The following is a 25,144-nucleotide window of genomic DNA, read 5'->3' as shown; positions in this document are numbered from 1 at the left end:
CCAGTTCCACATGTAGCATGTGTCTTGAAGATGATTATTTTCCTTACTTTTGATTTTTTTTTTTTTGCATAATGAATGAGGACTATCACTGATTTGTATCCTTTTCATTTTGTTTCATTGATGAAATAGTTTTGTTGTTTGTCCCTTGGCGCTTTGATACCTGCTTAATTTGTATGTCTATTAAAAAAACGAATTCGATTTAATATTCTGATAAAAGTATACTAAATCGACGTATAAAACAGCTGATGCATTTTGCAAGAAATCAAAAAAGTTATTGTAAATTTATTGTACCTATTAGAACAAAGATTTAAATGACTGAAAAATAAGATCTTTTATTGATTCGATAGGGTCTAATGATCCAGGAAGTTCAATCTAACAAATCATTAAAATTTTATCTTTGTTGATTTTGGCAAAGGCAGTTGGATTCTTAGTCACATTCGGGTACGATATTCCATTATACATATGCAATAAGGTAATCAATATATATACGACATGTTTAAATACAGGTATGAAGTCTAAAGGTATGTTTTTAGTTTTACATATTTGTTTCATTTGCCTAGTATTCTTATAACACCATCATATTGTCTCTTCACAAACGTACCTTTATAAATTGAGTACATTTTTTTCTTTATATATATATATATATATATATATATATATATATATATAAAGCAGCAAAATTGAAGTAGTCTAGAAATTGAAAATTGAAAAATTGTATGTTGACAAAATGTGTATATAAACTGGAAATGAAGTGCAAACCACTGTAGAACATAACATGGCAAATCTGCGATCTTAAACTTTAACATTAGTTGTAGAAAAGAAATGAGAATCTGCTTTTTATGAAAAATGAATGTCAACATTTAAATAAGTAGAAATATCTGATGCACTTTTTTTTGTCCACCTGATGAGTTAAGCCTTTTTCCTTCGATTTTTTTATAGTACGTTTTTAAGTTGTATTGTTTTACCACTGTCCCAGGTTAAGGGGATGATTGGGATCCCACTAACATGTTTAAACCTCGCCACATTATGTATGGATGTGCCTATCCCAAGTCAGGAGCCTGTTTGTCACTGGTAGTCGTTTGTTTATGTGTTACATTTGTTTTTCGTTCAATTTTTGTACATAAATAAGGCCGTCAGTTTTCTCGTTTGAATTTTTTTACATTGTCATTTGGGGCCTTTTTTAGCTGACTATGCGGTATGGGCTTTACTCATTGTTGACGGCCGTGCAGTGACCTATAGTTGTTAATTTCTGTCATTTTGGTCTCTTGTGGAGAGTTGTTTCATTGGCAATCATACCACATCTTTTTTTAAATAAAAATAATTATTCTGCAGTTAAGCACAATAAATTCTGTTATAAATGTATTCTAATAAAAAAATTCGGATACTGGTATAAGACTATTTTAAATGTGCAATCAAGAAAAAAATTGTCGCCGCACAACCAGATATGTCTCGATGATATTTTAAATAGGACTACAATTCTGTGCAAAATTCTATTAAATTGATGAATCAAACTGCATGTATTTTCAGACAAGCATTTTGTGTAGTAATAATAATTAAGATTCGTCATTGACGATTTCTGTTCGAAAAAACATAACTTAAACTTCCGAATTGTTGTTTATTCACCTTATATATCAGCAATAGTGTTCTTGAAATGTCATTCTGAATACGGTCTAAAGCACAGCCAGATTGAGTCTACTTAGTTTATAAGTTAATGAGTTTCTGAAGGAGGTTATATTAACGTGTTGTTCCAAAGTATCTAATACAATCGCTGTTAATAATGAAAGTGTCAAATCTCCTCTTTTTGATGCATTCACACACAACAGAAATAATCTCTTTAAAGATAGAAGGCTTTACAACTTGTCTGCCCGACGAGCGTTTTAGGGAGTGTCAAAAGATGGGTTTTTTAACGTACACATATTATATAAATTGAGAAATAAATGGGAAGAAAAGTACAAAATTGCAATTTTGTAAGCTGGACAACGTGATACTTATTTTATCCTTTCGATGTTTCATTTCCCACTATACATATCTAGACTTATTATTTGCTTCTGATAGTACAAGAATCCATATATCTATATCGTTTTTATATTATTAAAAAGAAAATCATGAAAAAAAAATTAAAAAATCCCTACATCAAAATTCTCAATCGGTGATGACAAGTTCGAAGGGAAAAAAATTGTGAAATTAAACGCTTTGTATCTGGTTTTACAACTATTGGATCGAAGCCACAGCTGGCAAATATTTATGTTTCTGGGTATTTCACCAGCCCAGTATTTAGTGTTTTAGTGATAAAACTTAAATATATAAAAGATAAACAAATGTTCATTCTTTGTTGATTTATTGTTTATGATGGTTGATACCTTCAAAATTTAATTGTCTTAGGCGTATTTTGTTCAATTGAAGTCTTTTTCGTTTGATCAACTCTTCAGCGTTTGTAATAAATGTAGATAATTTATTTTCAAACGTTTTGGATCTCGGTCATCACTAACATGACTAAAGAGACATTAATTGTCATTATTCACAACTGATACAGTAAACTGGGTAGCGTAATTAGTATTGAATCGTATATTATGTACGCGTCTAGTCTACCCCAACATGAGCATACTATATCTGAAGAAAATTTGGTTTTTTAAAATACTACTCACTTTTTACGTCTGATTTTGATTCACAGTTTTATCGCAATATGTTACTAATGGCCAAACAATTATGTTAATATTACTTTTAAAATAAGATCATATTCGCGTGTCTAAGGTCCAATTCTTCTGAATTCCTTAGTTTAATTTGTCATGTCGGTAAAAAGGTCTAGGATTGAGAAGAAGTAGAGATAAAGCTTAAGTTGAAAGCTCCTGAAATGAAACCGTTTTACAATTGTATTTTGTGTTGTTTGGAGTTATTACGATTTTAGATGTTAAAGATGTCAAAATTCAGAGTTACGATTTGATAATTTTTGTCGCATTTTTTTTTCTTGAGGTTAGTAGATAGTCTTATTCACATAGCTCCAGAAGATTGTTGGATAACACTACAAAAAGAAAATTTCACTACTTTTAAAGCAAACATTTCCGTACACTTTTGTGATTGTAAGGAGGGGCTTGTTATTCTCTCTATAAACGATTTACACTTTTTGTAGTATGTTTATAGAAGCGCTTATCAATTTTAGTATTTGAGTACTTATTTACAGATAAATGATATTGCTATTCTTCCCGTATTTATTTGATTTAAAACTGAGGTTAAGACCTCAAGCATCTTTAAGGAGGCAAACTATATTACAAAACGAGCGTGTCGTAAGAGAATATTAGCTTCTGGAAGTTATTTCTCTCTCTGCTTGTATTTAAATATTTGCAAAACATTGTGAATCCAAATATTACTAAGTATTTTTCTTTTTTCTTGAATAAAATAAGAAAATAATCAAAGTATGGTTATTACATTTTTTGTTGATCTCTTTACAAAACACGAAATATTGAATGTCAACACTGAGTATCACCCTAACACATATTATATTGAATTAATACTGATTTGGTTAAAATAAATTGAACTTCTTTGATACTATTATCGGAGAAAACAAATAATAAAGAAAACAGATGATCGTCAACGGTTTTCGAAATTTGTGTACACTAGGTAGCCTTCATATGGACCAGAAACAAAACAAAATCAGTATAAAAGTAAAATAAAGATATTTAAATTTAAGGCCCGTTCTTTTTAACCCTTCGCCAAATGTCATTATAGATAAAGTACAATACTTCATTCAATTATATAATAACCTACAAAACGTTAGGAATGAATTGGTACACCTCAATATCAGTGGTGTATTTGTATATTGATTTTAAAACTGAATTATATTCAAAATAGAATTAAGACTGTATGTGTACCTTGTAATTAAAAAAAGGTAAATCACACAACAAACCCAACTTGTTGGTTAAATATATTAAAGATGTTGATAAAAAAAAAGTATTTGGGTGTAATTCTATTTGTATGTGTCATGAACAGAAAGGTTTTTTCGATCATACTGTTAGCCTCATACTCATGCACATATTTTGTTTGGAATATTGCCATTTACATGTCTACATTTGTATACACCAGTATCACGTTTATTTATAACTGAAGGGTATCGTAAGATAAGAGAAATTCCGCATACATTTTACAACCGATAGTCCTTTTTATAAATGAATCTACGCTTTATTTCACAGTTCAAATATAACAATTAATGTAAATGAAAGACAATTAAAAGTAATCCGGACACAATAATAAAAAAAAACATAATTAAACAAACTACATTATCCAGGGCCCTTTCATAAAAAGCTATACAATCTGAAAGTAAATTTTGTTTATCATTAATGAAAACATGAACGAGTATGGGTTGAAAAGTTTTCAGAATTGATAAACTAAATGAAAAACATTAAGTCTTTAGTGTTAAATTAATTCAATTTCTAGGACACAACGTATATAATTTGTTTTACAATGTTTCACAGATGAACACGGAAATGTTCCAAATATTCCGTCCCCTTTTTCCCTGAATGTCACCTGCAGAATGTAACGTATCACCGGTGTGTACTTAAATGAGCAACACGACGGGTTCAACACTGCTTACTGTTCCGTAGTACTTAAGATCATCCCAAGGTTTTGTTAGGGTTCGTGTAAATCAGTCATAAGTATTCTATGTTTTGTTATATATCTGTTTGTCTTTTTCATTTTTAGCCAATGCGTGTCAGTTTATTTTCGATTTATATGGGTGTGAATTTCTTCTATGACATAGTATATGTTTCTTATGTTGATAGCCACGATGTATTCTCTTTCACTTAACCGGATGATTCCTCAATACGACCTGTCATCCAGTTTTACTTGTAATTAGCTACACAACAGCTGTCACTAGTGGAACTAACAACTGATTTCCTTTCTCAGTGTGCAGCTAATAATTTTACACTTCAATAATGTTAAACAACATTTTCCTGAGTTTATCTGCATATACTAGTAGCTAAATATGTAGACATATTCTCTTTATAAGAATAAGGCTCACAGATGTCTGTTCAATGTTGGTATTGATCTGTGTCCACATAATGCGACTTAAGAGCATGAAACATGACAACCAAGCCTGTCTATCTTAACGTGGCATGATGATTTATCGGTAATAGTTGAACAGTTAGTAATTATGAAAACCTGATGAATACTTTTATACAAAAACAACGTCAGTTTTTAAAGATTTGTTTTGCTTCAATATTTCTTGGTGTTATCAGCCATCTGTATGAACGTTTGACCAAAATATTTTTTTTTTTACTAAAATGAATATTTCCTTATTTAAAGGTTTTATGACGCATATATAAGTAACCTGAAATGCAAAGTCCTTATCTGACCTAAAACTATGGCTGACGAAATAGATGAATCCACCAATATAACCGAGTCATACACTGAAGACACTCATGAAAATAATGATCTGAGTAATGATCCAAACGGTGGAACGAGTAAGATCTTTGATGAAGGTCAGGAAACACAAGTTGATGGAGAAAAAGATGACAAAACATTGTCTATTATTGATGAAGCAAGGGATGAACAGATATTGTCAATAGTTGATGAAACAAGAGATGACAAACCAATGTCAACAGTTGATAAAACAAGAGATGACAAAACATTGTCAATAGTTGATGAAGTAAAGGATAACAAAACATTGCCAATAGTTGATGAAGTAAAGGATAACAAAACATTGTCAATAGTTGAAAACGAAAACAGAGATGAAACATCGACGATAAACACAAGTGATAATACAACAGATCCAAGTTCGATAGAACGCAAAGCAAAACGGCGTAAATCAAAACACACATCCAAAGTGTCTCCAGTTGTCACAGATGAGACTGGGAAAGAAAATGAGGCTCCAATTTTGCAAGATAGTATGCAAAACAATCAGACACTTGAGGTGCAAAAGAATCAGATACTTGAGGTGATTATTATAGAGTTGCTTGTTTAGCAAATAAGTTATTTAAAATATAGAAAATAATCATCACTTTGATAATGAATCAATTGATGTACATTGTATATACTTTTCATTTAGAACTTGGTGTGAATCAGATATAATTGTTCAATCATACATTGTATCGATCAAATGCATGTGTACCATTTATCTGGCATTCTATTGATATCATCTAGTTTCTGATAGCTGTTATGTACAAAATTTATATGAAAAGTGTAAGTAAGGATCTGTGGATGTTAATGAAATCAGAACAAAAACAAACTGACATTCTAGTTTGAACAGATGAAAACTATATTTATTCTACAATGATACATTTTCTGACCATTAGAGTGAATATTCCTTTGGTCAAAGGTTGTTGTTGTGAAATATATATATATAGATTTCGAAAAAAATATATATACTGAATTTATTCAAAACCTTGTATACATGTATATATAAAATAACTTGTCTATTAGAACTGTATCTATGTATATAAGTATGTGTGTGTTTATTTGTGTGACTTTACTCCTTTCATAACATGAATCATATAACGGCATCTTCAAAAGAATATGTGGTGTTTATGTTAATGGGAAAACTCATCATTTCTTGTTCTTAATATGGGACATGTTCGCTTAAGTGAGTTTTATCGTAAGTGGCAATTTTCAAAAAAAAAGAATAAAAACCTTTCATGAAAGTCGATTGAACATTACTTGGTGACGAACATTATTTTAATCAGAGATGATTTTACTTTCAGGACAGTAGGGGATCTGAGCTGTTATTTGCAGTGAAAAACAGGAAGAAACAAGCAGCTTTAAAACTCATCGACAATGGAGCTGACATACATTTTCTTGATCAAGTGAATATTTTAAAATTACAAAAAAGTTGAAAATTGGTTTGCCTTAAGTAAAATTTAATAAACTAAGATAATTACAGTATGATCCTTTACTAGCATAATATTAATATTGTGATCATTTAAGCCATCAAGTAAAAACGAAAAAATCCTTCATATAAAAAGAATGACCGTAAATTATAGTCGATATGGAAACAGGCGAGACTTTTGACAAATTTAAACACTAAATATCTTGGGGTATATTTGTTTAAAACTTTAGATGTCGTTAATTATAGTCGAATAGGTATTGTATTGTGCAAATTTTGATTAAAAAACAGCTGTTTTATTGATTATATATAACATCTATGTTTAAATATACAGGTAAGATTTTGACACAAAACAATTTACATTTACAAATATTTTAATGACGGAAGATATCTTTTGATGCATTTTTGTACAGGCCATAGCGTTTAAAATTATAGTCAATTGGTGTGTATATTTTAAATGAACAGTGAAAGACTTATGCATATTATATATATATATATATTTGTTTTTGTAATAGATTAAAGTAATGAATTTTTAATATTTTGTTTTAAAAATACTTTTAAACGTGACTGTATGGATTTTGAGCTATCCAAAAATCTATTTATATGGATTTGTTAAAAAGTTGTAAGATATCCACCCTTTCTTTTAGCTGTAAAATTCATTAGTACATAGTTGACCCTAACTAGTTAACTTGATTTATAACATATTAAAACACTTAACAAATTTACATATGTCCATAGGAAACAAAGAGCGTTGCATTCAATCTTTCCTCATTTTTATTTAAACTAAACGCCATCTGTTTAATCATCAACATGACTTCCAAACACTGCCGATGACTATGTTACTCGATATCAAAAAAGATATATAATTTTTACTTTTACAAATTATGACTTGGATGGAGAGTTGCCTCTTGGCACTCATACAACATCTACTTATATCTATATATACCCAAAAGCAATTTTAGTATTATAACGAATGTGCTATGTCTATTGGATTCCTATCATACTTTACAGTCTTGCCAAAATGTTAATGAGGTTAACCTGTCTTTTCTATGTTTTTACTTCAGACAAAATGTAATGTAATACACTATGCAGCCTTAGCAGGATATGATGATTTGATTTTAAAACTTATATCACAAGGGGCCAGTGTTAAGATATGGGACTGTGTAAGTATTTCGTATAATTTTTGACAAACTTCATGAAAAAGAATTTAAAGAGAGGAGAGAGAGAGATACCGAATGGACATTTAAACTCGTGAGTCGAAAAAAAACCAGCTTGGCAACGTCACGGCTACAACAAATGAAAAATACCAACACACAAACAGACGAAAAATTATACACTAAACAAAACCTAGAAAACTAAAGACCAAGAAACATGAACCAATCTAAAACATGGGTGATATCAGGTGCCCTGGAAAGGTAGGATGTAAGTACTTATCCAGATATAAGTCTTATACGGTAGTTTATAATCCCCAGCAAAGGGGATAGCATTGAGGTAAGTAAAAGACAAAAAATCGAATAGCAATGTATTAAAAAGTAGCCGAAACATGCTTACGAATTAATAAAATGAAACAAAATGAAACAATTTTGTCAAATTTATTTATTTTTCAAGACACAAAAATGAAATTTGCAGATCGTTTGAAAGTTTCAATAACGAGTTTCAACCCACAATTTTAAGACAAGTTTTATAAAATATCCATCTCATCAGCGGAATAATATTTGAATAAAAAATACAAACGGTTTAACAGAATACAATACAGTCGACAGCAAAAATGACATTTTCTATTTTACAATCGACGTCAATCAACATGATTTTGAGCATCACACAATAACATCAACAGCCTCAGAATTAACAGAATAAACACTACTAGTCAACCATTGCATAAAGTGCATATATCAATTACCCTTAACATGAATTTTGTTTGTAAATATTAAATAGGATGGTGAAGTCTTATTGGGAATAGCAAACATATCTTCTATCAGAGAGTCAAGATGACCTTGATTTAATAAACTCACGATAAGTCTTCAAACATGAGTAAAACTAACAAATTCAAGGCAGCTATGAAAGATGACAAATGTGAAACAATTCTAACTAAAAATACAACGGCTTGAATTATGACCACACAAATTCAGGAAAAACTAATATAACGGACATCAACCTAATCTCAACCCCAGCATGATAGTGTCCTGCCCCTAAACAGGCATATAAAGAATGTGGCGGATAAAGTATTTGTGATGGTGCTCAACAACCCCACATATCCGCTGAACTTCGGACATTTGTAAAACAGTACACAACAAGAGAAAGGATAACTTCGTACCAAGATTAAGGACCACGAAGAAAAAATATATTTAGATAATAGTAACAGAAAAGAGGTATAGAAAAGGAATCAACTGAAAGACAGTACAACTATGGATCAAAGAATATCACCTCTTTACCTGTTTGTTTATGGTATACTTAGAATAACATAAATTCGTTATTCAAACTATTGTTTTCTTCAAATTTTAGAACGGTGAAACAGCACTTCATAAAGCTGCACGTACGGGTCATGAATCAACAGTGGTCGCTTTGGTAGCTAAAGGGGCAGATGTTTATGCATTAAACTGGGTATGGATTTATCTTTTATATGAAAACAAATTGTGCAACTTTTTTTTCATATATCTATTTCATTTCATTAAGATAACTTGTGATCAAATTGATTAACAATTTTTAATGTAATTTGATGAAACAAATGCACATTCAAACTTGCATGTATAAATGAGATGACAGACTAAATTATCAAATTACTTATTTGATTATATATTACGTTGCTTTTCAAATAATTCAAATTAGATATTGTCATAATAATATTTGCTTTATACACTTTTGCTTTGCATTTGTATCTACCTGTTATTCATTTTAGCAAGGTAATAACCCATTGGAGTTAGCTGTCCGTGGAAAACATATCAAAGTGATCGATGCTTTGTGTCTCTTTGGAGCAGACCTTGTCATGCAAGACTGGGTAAGAAAATGCTGTTTATAAGATCGTCGGACACTTCGAACAACTTTCCATAAAGTACATTCATCAACCCAATAATTTTAAATTATATATGTGTATTTCTGCCTAAAATTGTATTCATTGTGTTTTACTTGTAATTGAAATGACAAAATAATGCTTAGTGGTTAAACATTGGTAGACCTGCACTTTACCAAAAGTTAGATAATTAGAGAAGCAATTTGTTGTCAATTTAACAAACTGTTCGCGCTTTCCTGTATTCATAGTCATCTATCATATATCATATGGTGGCTTATATTTCAATGTTAGTGCAATGACCTATACGTCTAATGCAACGACCATTTCGTCAAGGTAAGTTATGAAAGGATTAAAAATATGTTGCATGCATAAAGTAGAGGTCAAGAAAAACCTTAACCTAAAATGTTGTTGTAGTAACACTGCACACAAACTATGAATTATATAGCAAATGTATTTTTATTTATTCACCAAATTTGGCTCTATATCACCACTTCTGAATTTCAGATTAAACAAAACTGAATTTAAGAGCATAAAATGAAACAGTATTAGATGATCAAATCACTCTAGCGTAAATATAAAATTTTAATCCTGGTATCTATGATGAGTTTATTTGTAGAAAGCACTTCTCAGTATTTATAGCCTTTTGTTCCTATGTGAGTTACAATTCATAGAAATCATAATCGGTAATGTTAAGAAGTAAGATATCATATATCTGATCAGAATCTATGATGAATTTTGTCAGTATCTTACCCTCTGGGAGTGTCATATTTCAATTCAGTATAAGATGAGATAAAAATCATATTTGACATTCCACTACAATTATTTAATGACAATTTCCTTAATAAGTAGTCAGTTGATGGATTTAGTAGTCTTGATATTTTGTGGTTCTTTCATTCTTCTCGTTTTGGCTGTAACATATATAGTCTATTTAGTATATCTTTCTTAAAAATTATAAACAAACAAGCTTGGATTGGACTTAATTAACATTTATTGGCAACCACTTCATTTTATTACTTTCACTTTGACAGCAATGGCTTGAAGAAGCAATAACATCAAGAAACAAGGAGGATCAAGCTATTGTTGAGATATTCAAGAAGCAAAGCAGTCGTTTAGCTGGTTATAAGCATGGGTATATTATATGTTAGACCTGCTTGTATATATTTTTTTTGAAATTTACGGTTTATCAGACACAATCAGTGTGTTCAATTGCTGAAAGTATGAGTCTTCAAAAATGCATTAATTTGTTATGACTTTCAAACCATTTATATATTACAAAGAAACAAAACACCAGTTAACTTTGAAAATTACTTTTAAGCAGAAAAAAACCCCATAAAAAGCAGTAGTATGAAATATATAGATGTGATATACATGTAATAGAAGTTTACCGCTGTTCAAATCTCATAAATGGCTTACGAAGATACGGTAAGCACGGAGTTTGACCATTTGAATCATCACATTTGTCATAAGTTTTAGATTGAAAGCGTCCATCGATATGTGTCGGTGTAGATGAAAAGATCAAGAGGTTAAGCATACAAAACTCAAAAATATACTGAGTACATTCCTCAGAAATGCAGGTTCCGATATTTTTTGATAATTTAACCTTTTTTGCAGTTGAACTGACTAGTAAAGGCAAAAGTACTATATATTGCTGTTCAATTAACATTATTCGATTAAGCAAAAAACAAATCCGAATAACAAGCTAAAACAGAGGTAAACACATCAACTATTAGTGGAGACACAACTAAATTGAAGAAATATTTCCCTGTTATAATATATTTTAATACTATACTTTTTCTTTTTCCATTAGTGGAATTATATTTGGCGTTAAGTATATCGAACCTGAAAAGGATACCAAAATGAAAAAAATAGGAGCTACTCTACTGTCAAAGACGTTACAACGTCTACCTTACTTTTTCTATTGTTGTAAACTTCCTGTGGAATATACGAATGTCCAGAAGTATATCAGTGAGGACAACGATTTGTTCAGTGATATATACGAGTGTAAAGCATGGGGAAGTTCAAGCACTGTATTCACTCTTGAAATTAAGCTAACTGGACTTCCGAAGTGCAACGAAACTTTAAAAGCTGTTTCACCAAATGGAAATGTTGTAAATATTGAGAGTTCAATTCGGAATGAAGAGAAAAATGTATGTACAAATAATCAGTTATTAGTTTATGAAATAATGTATCTTATTTTGGGTTTTTACAATGCTAATAATGTACTAACTTGTTTTTTGTTTATATTCGCTGTAAATTTCACTTCATAAACAATGTTCAGCTTTAAAAAATACTGATCAGTATACCGAACTCAATTCAAATAAAGTACAGCTATAAACAATACAAGGATGCAAGGGTTTAATTTACAGATATGTAAATTACACGACTTCTCAATTGTAAAGCCATCTAGTGTATGATAACATGTTTTCTGGTTAAACTGTTTAACGAATTACACCTAAAGCCTGAATTATTTAAAATCGGCTTCAGATTAAACTGACACCGTGTTTTTGGTCGAAAATTTCAAACTACCTACCGCATTCGTTGGGAATATGTTTTTCAATTAGCGGCGTCAGAAATCTTTCAAAAAACAGTATTGTCCTATTCACAGTGTAGATACTATTCTGTACGCTATCCGGAAGTCGCGATTTTCGAAGCGATGATTTCCAACTGGCTAACAGGACGGTTTTGCCTACGGTAACTTTTCTCATCATTTGTTTACTCCTATATCTACAAAGTGCTTTGAACATCTTCAAGGTATATATAGCATCATAAATTATGAGTAACTGTAACAAAAACAGGCATTAGAATATAAAATATACGTGTGCATCACATCAACTTGGTAGAAAGAAGTGAAATCGATGGACAAGTTTGCTCTCGTAGTACAAACCAAATAATCTTTTATTGCAAATATTTGCATCAGTTTACAGTTAAATATATACTGTTTCAATATTCTTTTCGTATTTAAGTAGAATATTCGTATTTCCCATAAAAAATATGTTTTCCTTGAGGATCCCAAAATAAATTACTGTACGATCAGTCTAGGACTGACTGTATTCTAGAAGCGATTTCAGATTTTTTGACTGTATGACCAGTCGTGATTTTGAAGAAAAAACAACAGAAATTTGAAGGTTTATACGTGTATATGTGATATTATGAACTATCCAGGGAACTATAACGTGTAATTACTTTCATCAGACAATACAAATATATTTCTTATGATTTTTTTTAGACGGCAAAATAATTGTATTTTTGTTCCATCAGTCTTATTTAAAATCAAATGCCTAAAAAGTAATACATGATTCGCTTGTGGTCTTTGTAATAGTGTATCGTTTAAAGATTATTTACACCGTCCGCCGTTGACCAATTGGTGATAACATAAATCAAGCTTGTCCCTTTTAAAATAAAAAAAAATGGATAAAGACAGCTTTGCGTAGGGGGATAATTCATGTGATATAATTTTGGTAAGTTTACAGAAATAGAAGGTCCATAATGCATTAATCGAGTAAAAATGGAGCAATTTCATAAAACTTTAATGATTGGTTTAGAAGGTGTTGGAAATACCTGATGGATGCCCCCATATAATGCAATGTTCAAGTCCGTATCTTATTGAAAGTAACCCCATACAAGAATTTACTAAAATTCGAAATAGACGGTGCTCAATACAGTCATTATCATTTATGATAAGGAAACCGAATAAGATAAATTAATAGTTATATCAGTGACTGATTAAAAAAAAAGGGATCCGGCAGTTTAAAACCCTTTTTTAACTATCAATGCATATGTATTGGAACATATATTTGGAATCCCCTTTTCTCCTGGATCGGACCCTCTCTCTATTTAAAAATGGCCGGAACCCCCAATGTATATTAAGTGGTTTATGAGGAGATGCGCTTACAAATCCGGCGAAACATATTGTACCGGTCCAACGGACGAACGGAAAGACGGACTTTTTTTATCACTATAACCCCCCGCTTGACAAAGTGGTGTAATATTGAGTGTCAAAGAGACTGCTCTACATCTTAAACAAAGTGAAGGAACTGTGATCAAGTATAGGCTACGGTACGGCCTCGAATGTGTGTAAATACATGCATTTTTATTTGTACAGTTTTAAGAATAATTAAGGACATGTCTGAAACTTATATACTAGTATACATCAAACCTTCCTCTTATTTTAGCAACATTTAAACATCCTTATACTTAATGTAGTAAGTCGAGTACACCCTATCAAGCCGTAAAACATGTTTCATAAGTTTTCAGGATGTGAATGTATTGAAATATATTTGTGTTATTTAGAAAAATACCACCTTCTAATGTATCGTAAATAACTTTGAAATCACCACTAGAATACAGTTACATAAAGACTGATCATACAGTTTTAAAATATACAAGCGAGACTGATCGTACAGTGAGAAATTCAAACAAGTGTAATTTTCTTAATTCTGGCTTCAAAGATCTGGTTGAAACTTTTACCACCACTTGAAATATACATCATTTAGTTAATTAAGTCAGGTTTTCAGGTTAATTTGAACACTAAGAGGGTAAAAAGATTGATTTTAGGTTCGCCGACTGATTTTTCTTAGTGATGCACTTGAATATCTCTTGATTAAGGAAAAGATACGAATAATGAATGTGCGGAATTTAATTCTTAACCATTTGAGAATATCGATGTCGGCTGAATTAATCAATAAGCAATGTACAGATGATCAACTTACCGTTTAATTCAGTATACCCATCAAATTTAAAATGTGATTCAAAAAGTTCTCGCTTCGAAAATCGCGACTTCCGGATAGCGTACAGAATAGTATCTACACTGTGCTATTGTACTTGGACTGTATAATCCTGACATTATTGTTGTATTCGTCATGACGTATACTTAGGTATTTTATCAATCAAATTTGTTTATGTTGCATAGACACAGGATTAAAACACTTATAAACTGTTGAATTGATCCTATTTACCTACCTACTGAAACTTAAAGTAATTGAGACATGAGTGTACAGCGAGTTATAAATTTCTTGAAAACGACATCCACTAATTCATACCTTGAAAGAAATGTTGGTGGTTTGATGTCTACTAAATACATGTATATCAAACTCTATTGTGGTTTCCTGATCAAAGCCAACTTCATTTCACTGTATAATGTATTTATAAAATATCAAACCGTCATGGAAAATTTATTCGATATCACTTGATATAAAAGCAGGTTAGCATATCATTTCTTATCCTCATCTCATATTTTAAATGATGCTTAACTACAGCTTCCATCTTGTAGATATAAGTGCTCGACTACAGACATAAATTACCTGAATTTTGCGTAGTGTTTCCAACAGGTTATCAACCATTTCAAATTGAGTATACTTTATTTTGACATAAGTAAGGTATTTGTATTAACTAGATTATGTAAGTCTTATTGGTACTATCGAAAAGTAACGAGTTTGATATTTTATGATATTGCTGTAAGAAGAGATAAGGTTATAAATTATTATTGGTCATTTTTTCTTTTGTTTTAGAACACATATGTAACCGTTGCTGTTAACATCAAAAGTGGTGCAGTTGTTTCATTCATGTTTGTCACCGTAGAAAAACCAGAGGTATTCAGTATTACAGAGCAGGCAGTGACCATTCAACCACAGATGGAGCCAGATGCAGAAATAGATATACCTAAGGACACTTTTGATTCGCCCGGAGACCTTCTGTTTAATGTATGTTATTTGTATGAAAGTAGGATATCAAAGACATTGTGGGTTTGTATAAAGGGTGATTAAGCATAGTAGGCGTCGAATTAACGGCCAAACTACCAGACTTTTTTTTCATAAAACTTAACTCGAAGTCAAATTTGAGCTTAAAACACCAAATCCAGTATTTTAATTAATTGACTTCTGGGCCATACTCACGATGTTTTTGATATAGTGACTAGGCTTTGTGTTCATTTATATATAGAGATGAATACCGTACTCAGACTCGGAAATAAGCCAATCGAAATACTGGATTGGAGTTGCGACTATTGATAGTGTACTTCGAGCACCACTGAGGAAAGATTTATTAACGTAGATTTTGGGTTTGCTCCATCCTGATCATATTTGATTCCCTCAGTTTTTGTTTTACTTTGATTTATATATTCATTATGGATTTATGAGACTTGAAAATCGGTACACTACTGTTGTCTCAAGTCTATTTATTAGCATTGCTACTGAGTAATAAACTAGCTGCGGGACCATAGCTCTTATGTCCTTATGATATCTTTTGACTATTTGCACACCCTGGTCTGCAAATGGTAAAAAAAAATCCAAAATTCATAAAGCAAGCTGTTCTTTCTTTATATCTTATTTAGATATTTATAATTGATGATTTAAATGTGGAAAATAATTTGAAAGTTGATGCAATCACGCTCCAAATGATTTTTCAAGAAGTTGAAATAATTAATGTCAGCGTGTTTTTAACTCTTTACAGCTTTTCATTCAAGTATCATATGAATAATTTATAAATTCTTATAGGTATGCATGAAAGTGCAGTTATAAGCTTTTAAAATCTTTTCAATTATTTTGACAGGTCGTGGAGACTAAAGATGTAAATACTGAAGATGCTGATTCGATGGAGGAATCTGTTTTAGTTACAAATGTAATTGATCTTTCCATGAGTAACCACCAACAACCAAAACAACCAATAGACATGAAGTTACCAATGCATTCGACATTAAATGATGATACTGAAATAGTTATTTTAACGTCGTCAAAAGAATTCCCTGATGAAATAGAAGATTGGGAAATTGAAACTGCACAGAAAGATAGTCGACGACGAAGTGCTAATTTCAAAATTAGGCACTTCTCAATGTAGGTTTGCACTCATTTTTTTCTAATAAAAAATAATTTCATTTAAAAATAGGAATATATGTTTCATAATTATGTTTTTATTTTGATTGAAATAAAAAAAATGAAATAAATGTACATTCATTATACAAAAGACTCTTTTCTGACGCACGAATAAAAATAAGCAGGTTGTAAATTGATTGACGTTTAAAGCCACTTTCAACACTATTGTGCTTTTTCGTGGCTGTCAGTATGTATTAGTGGAGAAATCAAATGGGTCGGGAGAGAACCACCGACCTTCGGTCTGAAAACTAACATTACTAATCAATTAAAATTGGAGTCGAGTGCACCTGTCCCGTTCGGAATTCGAACTTGCAGCTTCCGTGTTGACTGGATTGTTACACAATAGTTCGAATACTTACACCACCCGGCTACCAAGGTCCCTTATGTGTTAGAAGAGATTCTTATTAAAACAAATGCTTCGAACAAAGGTACTACAATTACATGAATCGCTTGGCAAAGGAAATTTCCTTATAAAACGTTAAAATGCAAAAACAGTCGCCCCATATAAATGAGCAAGCAACTTTTTGAAGGTTAAATACTAGTAAGTGTTTATGTTTAGGTAAATCCTCGACATATGGGTGTATATCTTGTCGGTGATAAAATATGTATCTATTTATTTGAAAACCCGGGAAAATAATACACAAAAAAACTAGCAACTAATCAAAATCACGGATACTTATATAAGAAATGGAAGAGAGGCGAAAGATACTAAAGGAGTATTCAAACTCATAAGTCGAAAACGAACTGACACTGCCATGGCCGAAAACGGAAAAACAACGAAAATCTCTCGTTATACTACTGTTGCCTTTATCTATAGCATACCAAATATTCATGTATATCAGCTAATATGTCCAGTCATCATATCTCGTTGCTAACATGAGATATCATTGCATCTATGATTTTCAAAATAAATCGACTTTGTAATTTGAATTGATCCAAAAATGATTTTGAAATCTCATGTTAAATTATTTATGTGTTATTTATTTTGTTTAAAGATTTACAGGCGTAACAAAGAGAAAGGTTGATTCAGATATGATAGGAGTGGTTATGCTTATACAAAAAGCTTTGAACAACGAAAGGCAAGTCGAGTTTTTTGCAGTAGTAAAAACACTTTCCCGTGACGAATATGCCATTGTTATAGAATGTGCATTACAACGAAAGGCAAAAAAGAGAAAGAAACATTGGGAAAAAAAGCAATATGAGATTCAAGAAGTCGAGGGTATTAGTCATACAGTCAAGGTCAATCAGTGGTTCAGGGTAAGTATTTTACTGTATTTAACGTGTAAGTTTTTACTGGTTAATTCAGTCCAATATTCATACTAGTACTATGATATATGTAATGGATAGATTTCTATATCGACGTATTTTTTTACATTTGCGCAAAGAACGCTTACATCATGCAATGTATAACAGACAGCAAAAAATAAATCAGTGAATCAGTAAACATATGTTTGCGTTTACAAAAAATAAGCAATAGCTATTTATCAGTATCTAGTTTTGTCTCTTTAGTAGCTTAGCCAAAAACAACTCAATTTCGGCAGGAAAACTAGCCATCCTTCTCAATTACATTTGAATTCGTACACACTTCGTGTCTTGCTTGGTTTTATGATAATTTAATTGAGTTTAAGAAGTTGAGAAAAATGGAATTGTTTGTTTTTGTGGATACGGATTGTTTCATCTCATTTGTTTTATGAAAAGGTTAAGTTTGATGGCAATATAAAAAGAATAGGAACAGACCAATCAGACACACAGAAGCTCATGTTTCATCCAAACCGAGATAATTACCAAATTTTCAGCACTGAGATGGTAGACAAAAGTAATCCTCCGATTGGTCGAATCAAGATTGAACTTATAGAAGAGACAGGACAAGAACCAATCAGAGTAGTTGAAAGTAAAGGTTGTTTAAACAATAAAGAAACGTTGATACCAAGAGATCCAATCACGACATACATGAATCTGACATCTCTTCCAGTTCACCTTCGGCCACCACCTGCTGCTGGTCAGTATACATGAATTTACTATACATATATTCGTTTATTTTTTTTATCATGTTGTAGTTTGTAAATGTCTCAAAATCAGTGCATTTTTTACACCACATTACAAATAAAATTTTAAAAACATGTATTGGATACATTACAAATTTAATTTCTGATAAATGAATACGGGAATGCGGTTTTTCATAAAAAAAATTAAAAATAAATTTCAAAATGAATAGCAATTAAAAACAACTACCTAATTGCATTGTTTTGCTGCAACATTTAGAAGGTTAATTCAAATACTTGGTAGGAAAACGCAAATTGTATCATATCTCTTTCATTCAAAACAAAATGTTTAAATAAAAAATGTACATATAAAAATTTAGACGAAAGAACAATAAAATATAAATACAAGGATGTAGAAAAAACCCAGAAGTAATGAATTAATACATAAACAAACAAAAAAACAACAAAGAAATTGAATGTTTAAATAACAAATGTAGATACGAAAAACAGTACATAAGAGAACACAAAAAAACATTGCTAACTTTCCCTTCTATGTCATTCATGTCATCTTATTAATTTTGATAGATGCAGACGATCTGGTAATAGTTGGTCATCAACCTGTGGATATTGAATGTAAGCTGTAATACAACTATAGCTGTATTTTCATACAAATTAACATCTAATAGATGCTTATTGTTATAATGACTAAGAACAAAATGCACCTTTCAAACAATATATTCACGACCAGGTTTTTGTGAGTTTCATTTTACTGTTTTTGTCTGTGTATTGCTTTGTAGGCTGATGTTTGTATTTTGTAATTTTTGGGGGATGTCTGTTTTTCGACTAACCGGGTACCGTATATGTTTAGTGTTTTCATCTGCTTTTACAAGTAAATCACTCATCTGCATGATAAAATTAATCAAATACTCTTTGCTGAGCTTTGAGAGCTGTTCGGGACTAACCTTTAACAGGAACACTTTAACCCATAATTTTAAAAACGTATAAGTACTGGAATATATGAGGCGTTATATGACCAGAAACGACATATAAAAAATAGAAAAATCTTTCTTAGGTTAAATTTGTTTAACAGAGATAGAGCATAAGTTTTGAAATATATTTATAGATTCAAACTAGAAAAGTAAGCTTTCAAAATTGTTAAGTTATCGTTTTTGCAACCCATAATTTTTTTTTTTTTTTGTAATTTATTTTTATTTCATCTGAAAACACACCAAGTATTGTGATACATAATTATATAGTTAATTCATTATACATGTATTGATATTAAATTTTTCAATAACAGTCTAAACTTAAAAAGTTAGTTATGCTAATTGTTCTAAATTTTCTACTCGATCATACTCATCCTTTATCACTCTGGATTAGAATACCTGAATATGCTGCTAATAAGGTTAATGATGACAACAGCCTTCTCCTCTATAGCCACATGCATCACTGCCTATACAATGATGTTGAACATGAGAGGTACCAGGAGAGGCCACCAGAGATCATTAACAGATAACATGTTGGACAGAATCACATAATAAATGTCAACATAAGTCAAGGGGAGATAATTCAAATACAATCAAACAAAAACTAGTATATCACAATATCAATAAAAATAGATAGTACTTTTAAGATACACACAAATCATTGTCCAGTTGTGATGTGCATCAACATATTATTAATCCTACATGAACTATTATAAAGCCTTAAGTACAAAATAGAAAGATCTCTCCTCACATGTGAACTAAGTTTTTAATTAATTCCCATTTACTATCAATTTCTCTCTTGCTTTAGGGGATCTGTAAAAGGAGGTAGATATGTTTTCTATTCGGTAGGAATTTTTAATCATAGCTATGACACCTGTAAGAGTCGGTAATGAGGTATTAAAGCGACATGCATAAATGTAATATTTAACCAGAATAGTGAGTAAGTTTAGGGAAACATCCCAAGACTCTGACCCAAGAACAATATTTTCCACATTAGGGACGACATCAAAAGATCGATGTAGGATAAAAAACTTAAATCAAATAGTTTGGGGTGGGGGGGGGGGGGGGTCAACATTGCTGCAAGTTTTGTTAATCTAAAATCGATTTCACATATATCCCTATTGGTCAATCAATTTTTCCCAAATTAAGTTAAGAGGGGGGTGTGGGGGTCAGTGAAAAAACTATGTGAATCTTTAGTTTCATTACAGAAACTGCATAAGTTAGTTTCTTTTAACCCATATGTCTGTTTTGGCGTTAATATTGATTCACTTATAGGGTCTTTGCATTGGAACTAAACACATTTATTACAAAACCAGTAGTTGGCATGACACGGGTTATGTTCTTCTCATATATGTTATGATGGTATGATACTAAACCCCTAAGGATTGTGCCTGATATTCATATGATGAAATCATAATCTTTCAATCAGTTTAATTGAAGTCTGGAGCTGGCATGTCAGTTAACTGATAGTAATCTGTTGTTATTTATTTATTATTGTCATTTTGTTTATTTTCTTTGGTTACATCTTCTGACATCAGACTCGGACTTCTCTTGAATTGAATTTTAAATGTGCGTATTGTTATATGCATTTACTTTTCTACATTGGCTAGAGGTATAGGGGGAGGGTTGAGATCTCATAAACATGTTTAACCCCGCCGCATTTTTGCGCCTGTCCCAAGTCAGGAGCCTCTGGCCTTTGTTAGTCTTGTATTTTTTCAATTTTAGTTTCTTGTGTACAATTCGGAAATTAGTATGTCGTTCATTATCACTGAACTAGTATATATTTGTTTAGGGGCCAGCTGAGGGACGCCTCCGGGTGCGGGAATGTCTCGCTGCATTGAAGACCTGTTGGTGACCTTCTGCTGTTGTTTTTTCTGTGGTCGGGTTGTTGTCTCTTTGACACATTCCCCATTTCCATTCTCAATTTTACTAATGCATTTGTGGCGAGAGTTCTATGTAAAATCTTAAACTGGAACATACTAAATTTGTTGTTTTTAGTGCAACAAAAGGGTACACTATAAAAGAAATCCCAATTTTCTATATAAGTGCCTAGTTTCTTACACATTTTGTCTTCTTGTTTTGTAGGACGTTCTTTATACATTGACAAGATGTCATAATTTATTTGCGCCAAAAAAAATATAATTTCATTTCTTGCCAATAGTACAGGTGGATAATATATTTTTGTTTAATATGAGATATTTGTTTTTTTTAGGTACAATTAAAGTACTTAAGATAACCTCATTAATGCAACTGGCGAAAAAACTCAACATGGACGAAGCCCACCAGTTAGCAATACAGCTAAAGGTATCACCTTCAGAAGTAGCAAATCTTGCTAGTGATTTACCTAAGACAGATGACTTCTTGGATGCAGTTTTCTGGAAATGGAGGGGGAGGCGCCCTTACGAAAGTCAGGTGAACTTTCTGGTTGCCGCATTAGAAAGAACTGGAATGGATATTGAGGCTGAGGAAGTCAAAATTGCTCACAAAGAGCTCAGGGAAATATGTTTTAGCTGGTAAAGGAATATTCCTTGAAGACATAACTTTATTCGTGCCACTTATATTCTCACTGTGCATGTATTACACCAAATAATAATTCTATTTTATTAATATTTTTTTTAGAACTAGTCGAGTGACAGCAGGTTCACAGTTTATTTTGAGGTGCACGCATCTTACACATTCAATTTTGTTTAATATTTTAAATAATTTCATATGAATTTACTATTGTCAATATATTACTGAATTTGTTGTCAGCTAGTTTCATAGATTAATTTCCGACAATTTGACGGGCTTCAAAATATAAATTAAAAAAATCCTTAAATAAAATTGGCGCTTCTGACTCAAACGAAAGTCAAAAACATTTACCGAGAATTGTATGTGTACCTGCATGTTCTGAGTTAACACTGATGAATAAAGAGTACTTACTGTTTAATAAATTATTGAGGCGATGGTATTATGTTAGCTTTGAAGCTTTATGCTTTTATTCAATAAATTATGTAATTAGAACACATTCTTATTTTCATTATTAATGTCAAAGTTATTTCACGAGGTTCTTGGGATATGTATACGAAAACACTTATACATTTGATAGGTTTGTTTTTAATATATTCCAATGTTTCAAGTTTCGTTCCAATGTTAGCAACACCTATCTTGATCTTTGACCGTGTTGCCGCACAATTGGTAGGCTTCTAGTTTTCTCGTTTGAATTGTTTTACATTGTCTTATCGGGGCCTATTATAGCTGACTATGCGGTATGGGCTTTCCTCATTGTTGAAGGCCGTACGGTGACCTATAGTTGTTAATGTCTGTATCACTTTGGTCTTTTGTGGATAGTTGTCTCATTGACAATCATACCACATCTTCTTTTTTATATTCTATTTTCAATACGTTTAAATTTTGTTTAAAATAACCAAAGGACACTATAAATGAATTAATTTGGACGGACAGACGGAAGATTAAGAAAATTAACTGCTTCCTAAATTATTCTGGGGAGCATCAAAAGTATACGAGATTTAAATATTTTAAAAGCCGTTGTATATATATAGAATTCTTGAGAAGATAAGCTCAATAAGCAAGTTGTTCGAATACAATGGTACAATGAAAAAGAAGAATAATCATGAACTATCCTAAATCTTGATTCCTTTAGGAAAAGCGCGTCTGTATTTGGTTTAATAAAAACATAGCATGTATCGAAGAGTTTATTTTTAAACTTGTCGATAACTTGTACATTAAAAATGAAGCGAATAATCTTTCGAAAATATGTTCAAGTTTCGAATATAAATATCGAGGTACCACATTATTACGAATATCAAAGGCCAAGCAATATAAAAAAAACTTTTAAATTTAATCGGCAATGCCATACTTTCTCCTTTTTCCACATATCTTAAAAATGCCTGGAATTAAACAAATTAACCATCGCATTTTGATATGGTGTCAATGAAACAGCGTTAAATATTTCCTTTTGAACAGCGACCCTTCATCATACTGTTCGAAGATAAACGTATTTTTAAAGCTTAAAAACATTGGTTATATTTCGGGTTGGTAATATCTTCATAGAATGTACTTAGTGCGTAAGAATATTCTCTCTCTTTTACAATTCAAAAAAATACACAAGGTCAGTACTGTTATAGATAATAAAAATGGTATCAGCTTTCCCGTTTTGATATAAAAAGTTATTTGTTATATCAGAACTCAATTTACTCCTCTTTTTGTTGAACAAATCTAAAACCAATGCAACATATTATTCTATCATTAGGAAAATGACAAGTGATTTAAATTTGAATATAATAGTGTTGCCTGCTTTATTAAACCGTGTATTTTATCTATAATTGTAAAGTGTCCTTGATTAAGAGATATATACATGTGTCCTTAGATTGATTTAAACTTATTATATAACTGTGTAGTCTTGTCGTAGTTGTTGACCTTTTGACTCTGATAACCACGAGGAAAAGTGGATTTTTAAAAGTCATAGATTAACATATGGTAGTGTTTACGAAAATTCTTAAAAAGCGAAACAATATTTAACACTGCTGAAATAGAAATAATATATCAAGTTTATTGAATGCGTTGTTACTAAAAAGATTACTTTTAACATGTGCACAACAACTACGAAAGTTATTTGCATTGTTCAATCCTTTCAAGGGCAATAACTCCTTACTCACTCATCTACTGTTTTCTGCATCTCGGCAACTTTGTAAATCATGTAGCCTTTTCCCGATGTCTTCCACTAGAAATTTTCTCATTTTTTCCAAGATGCCTCGAGTTACACTGGTTTGGAATGTAATCATCTGTCTTTTTCTCCATTTCTTCCTGTGTGTTCCATCAAAAGTATTTATTTTAAATACTAGTATATCGTAATTTCCTTGGTCTTTTTTCTCTCTATATTGTATATATGTTCTCTTACTCGTCATTCGATAGTCCTTTATTAGAGATGCTAAAAATTCCAGCAAAGTGAGTGCATAATCCTATTTTCTATCGTTATGAATTGTAGTATAAGAAAGAGATTTTAGAGTACATTCTAATTGTTGGGGTTGTGGCACTGACATTTTCTTTGTTAGATAATTGAGAATATGCTAAAAATAAAAAAAATGAGTCTATTTATCAGAGGGCATTACCCATCTATGTTTAGTTAATGTTGGACATATGTTCAAAAGGTTTAACCCGGGAAGCAAACTGATTGTAGTCTAGCAAAAGCTGCTGTGGCCTTCACATTTGACCTACATTGTATTAATCCGAAAATCAAAACGAGTGTGCCTCATTTTATGGGACTTTTCAACCCATTTTTTGAGAACGTTAGACGATATAACATCGGTAAATCCTAAGTTTATCCACATTTCAAAATGGGGGGCCACTTACGATGTGTGAGACGCTAGAGTAGGCCATTATTTGAAAAGAGGGACGTAAGATACCAGAGGGACAGTCAAACTCATAAATCGAAAATAAACTGACAACGCCATGGCATCATAATATATGACAAGCTCAAGAAATTGAGATTA

The 25,144-nt window shown here is 31.3% G+C and overlaps 1 protein-coding gene across 4 annotated transcripts; it reads left to right on the top strand.

The window, feature by feature from the left end:
• Window positions 1–383: 383 nt before the first annotated feature.
• On the top strand, window positions 384–22,655 carry LOC143064945 (uncharacterized). 4 transcript variants are annotated; one of them, XM_076238176.1, is made up of 14 exons: window positions 384–441; window positions 5,296–5,926; window positions 6,690–6,791; window positions 7,876–7,974; window positions 9,314–9,412; window positions 9,708–9,806; window positions 10,847–10,947; window positions 11,626–11,965; window positions 15,326–15,517; window positions 16,365–16,645; window positions 17,680–17,941; window positions 18,383–18,683; window positions 19,252–19,299; window positions 21,865–22,655. In XM_076238176.1, the coding sequence occupies exons 2-14, from the start codon at window positions 5,354–5,356 to the stop codon at window positions 22,167–22,169; spliced, it is 2,802 nt and encodes a 933-aa protein (XP_076094291.1). In that variant the 5' UTR covers window positions 384–441; window positions 5,296–5,353; the 3' UTR covers window positions 22,170–22,655. The 4 variants fall into 4 exon arrangements, with proteins under 4 accessions (XP_076094291.1, XP_076094290.1, XP_076094289.1 ...); XM_076238175.1 differs by having other exon boundaries at window positions 401–472; XM_076238174.1 differs by having other exon boundaries at window positions 431–521.
• The last annotated feature ends 2,489 nt before the right edge of the window (window positions 22,656–25,144 follow it).

The sequence above is a fragment of the Mytilus galloprovincialis genome, chromosome 2, assembly GCF_965363235.1.
Source record: "Mytilus galloprovincialis chromosome 2, xbMytGall1.hap1.1, whole genome shotgun sequence".
In the NCBI taxonomy this organism is placed as follows: Eukaryota; Metazoa; Mollusca; class Bivalvia; order Mytilida; family Mytilidae; genus Mytilus; species Mytilus galloprovincialis.
Note: the sequence above shows the minus strand (reverse complement) of the source record. Positions and strands in the feature narration are given on the sequence as shown.

Coding starts and splice junctions, on each gene's coding strand:
- LOC143064945 (XM_076238176.1), top strand. CDS start 5,354: ATGGCTGACGAAATAGATGAATCCACCAATATAACCGAGTCATACACT. Junction 5,927..6,689: donor AAAAGAATCAGATACTTGAG/GTGATTATTATA, acceptor TTTTACTTTCAG/GACAGTAGGGGATCTGAGCT. Junction 11,966..15,325: donor TTCGGAATGAAGAGAAAAAT/GTATGTACAAAT, acceptor CTTTTGTTTTAG/AACACATATGTAACCGTTGC.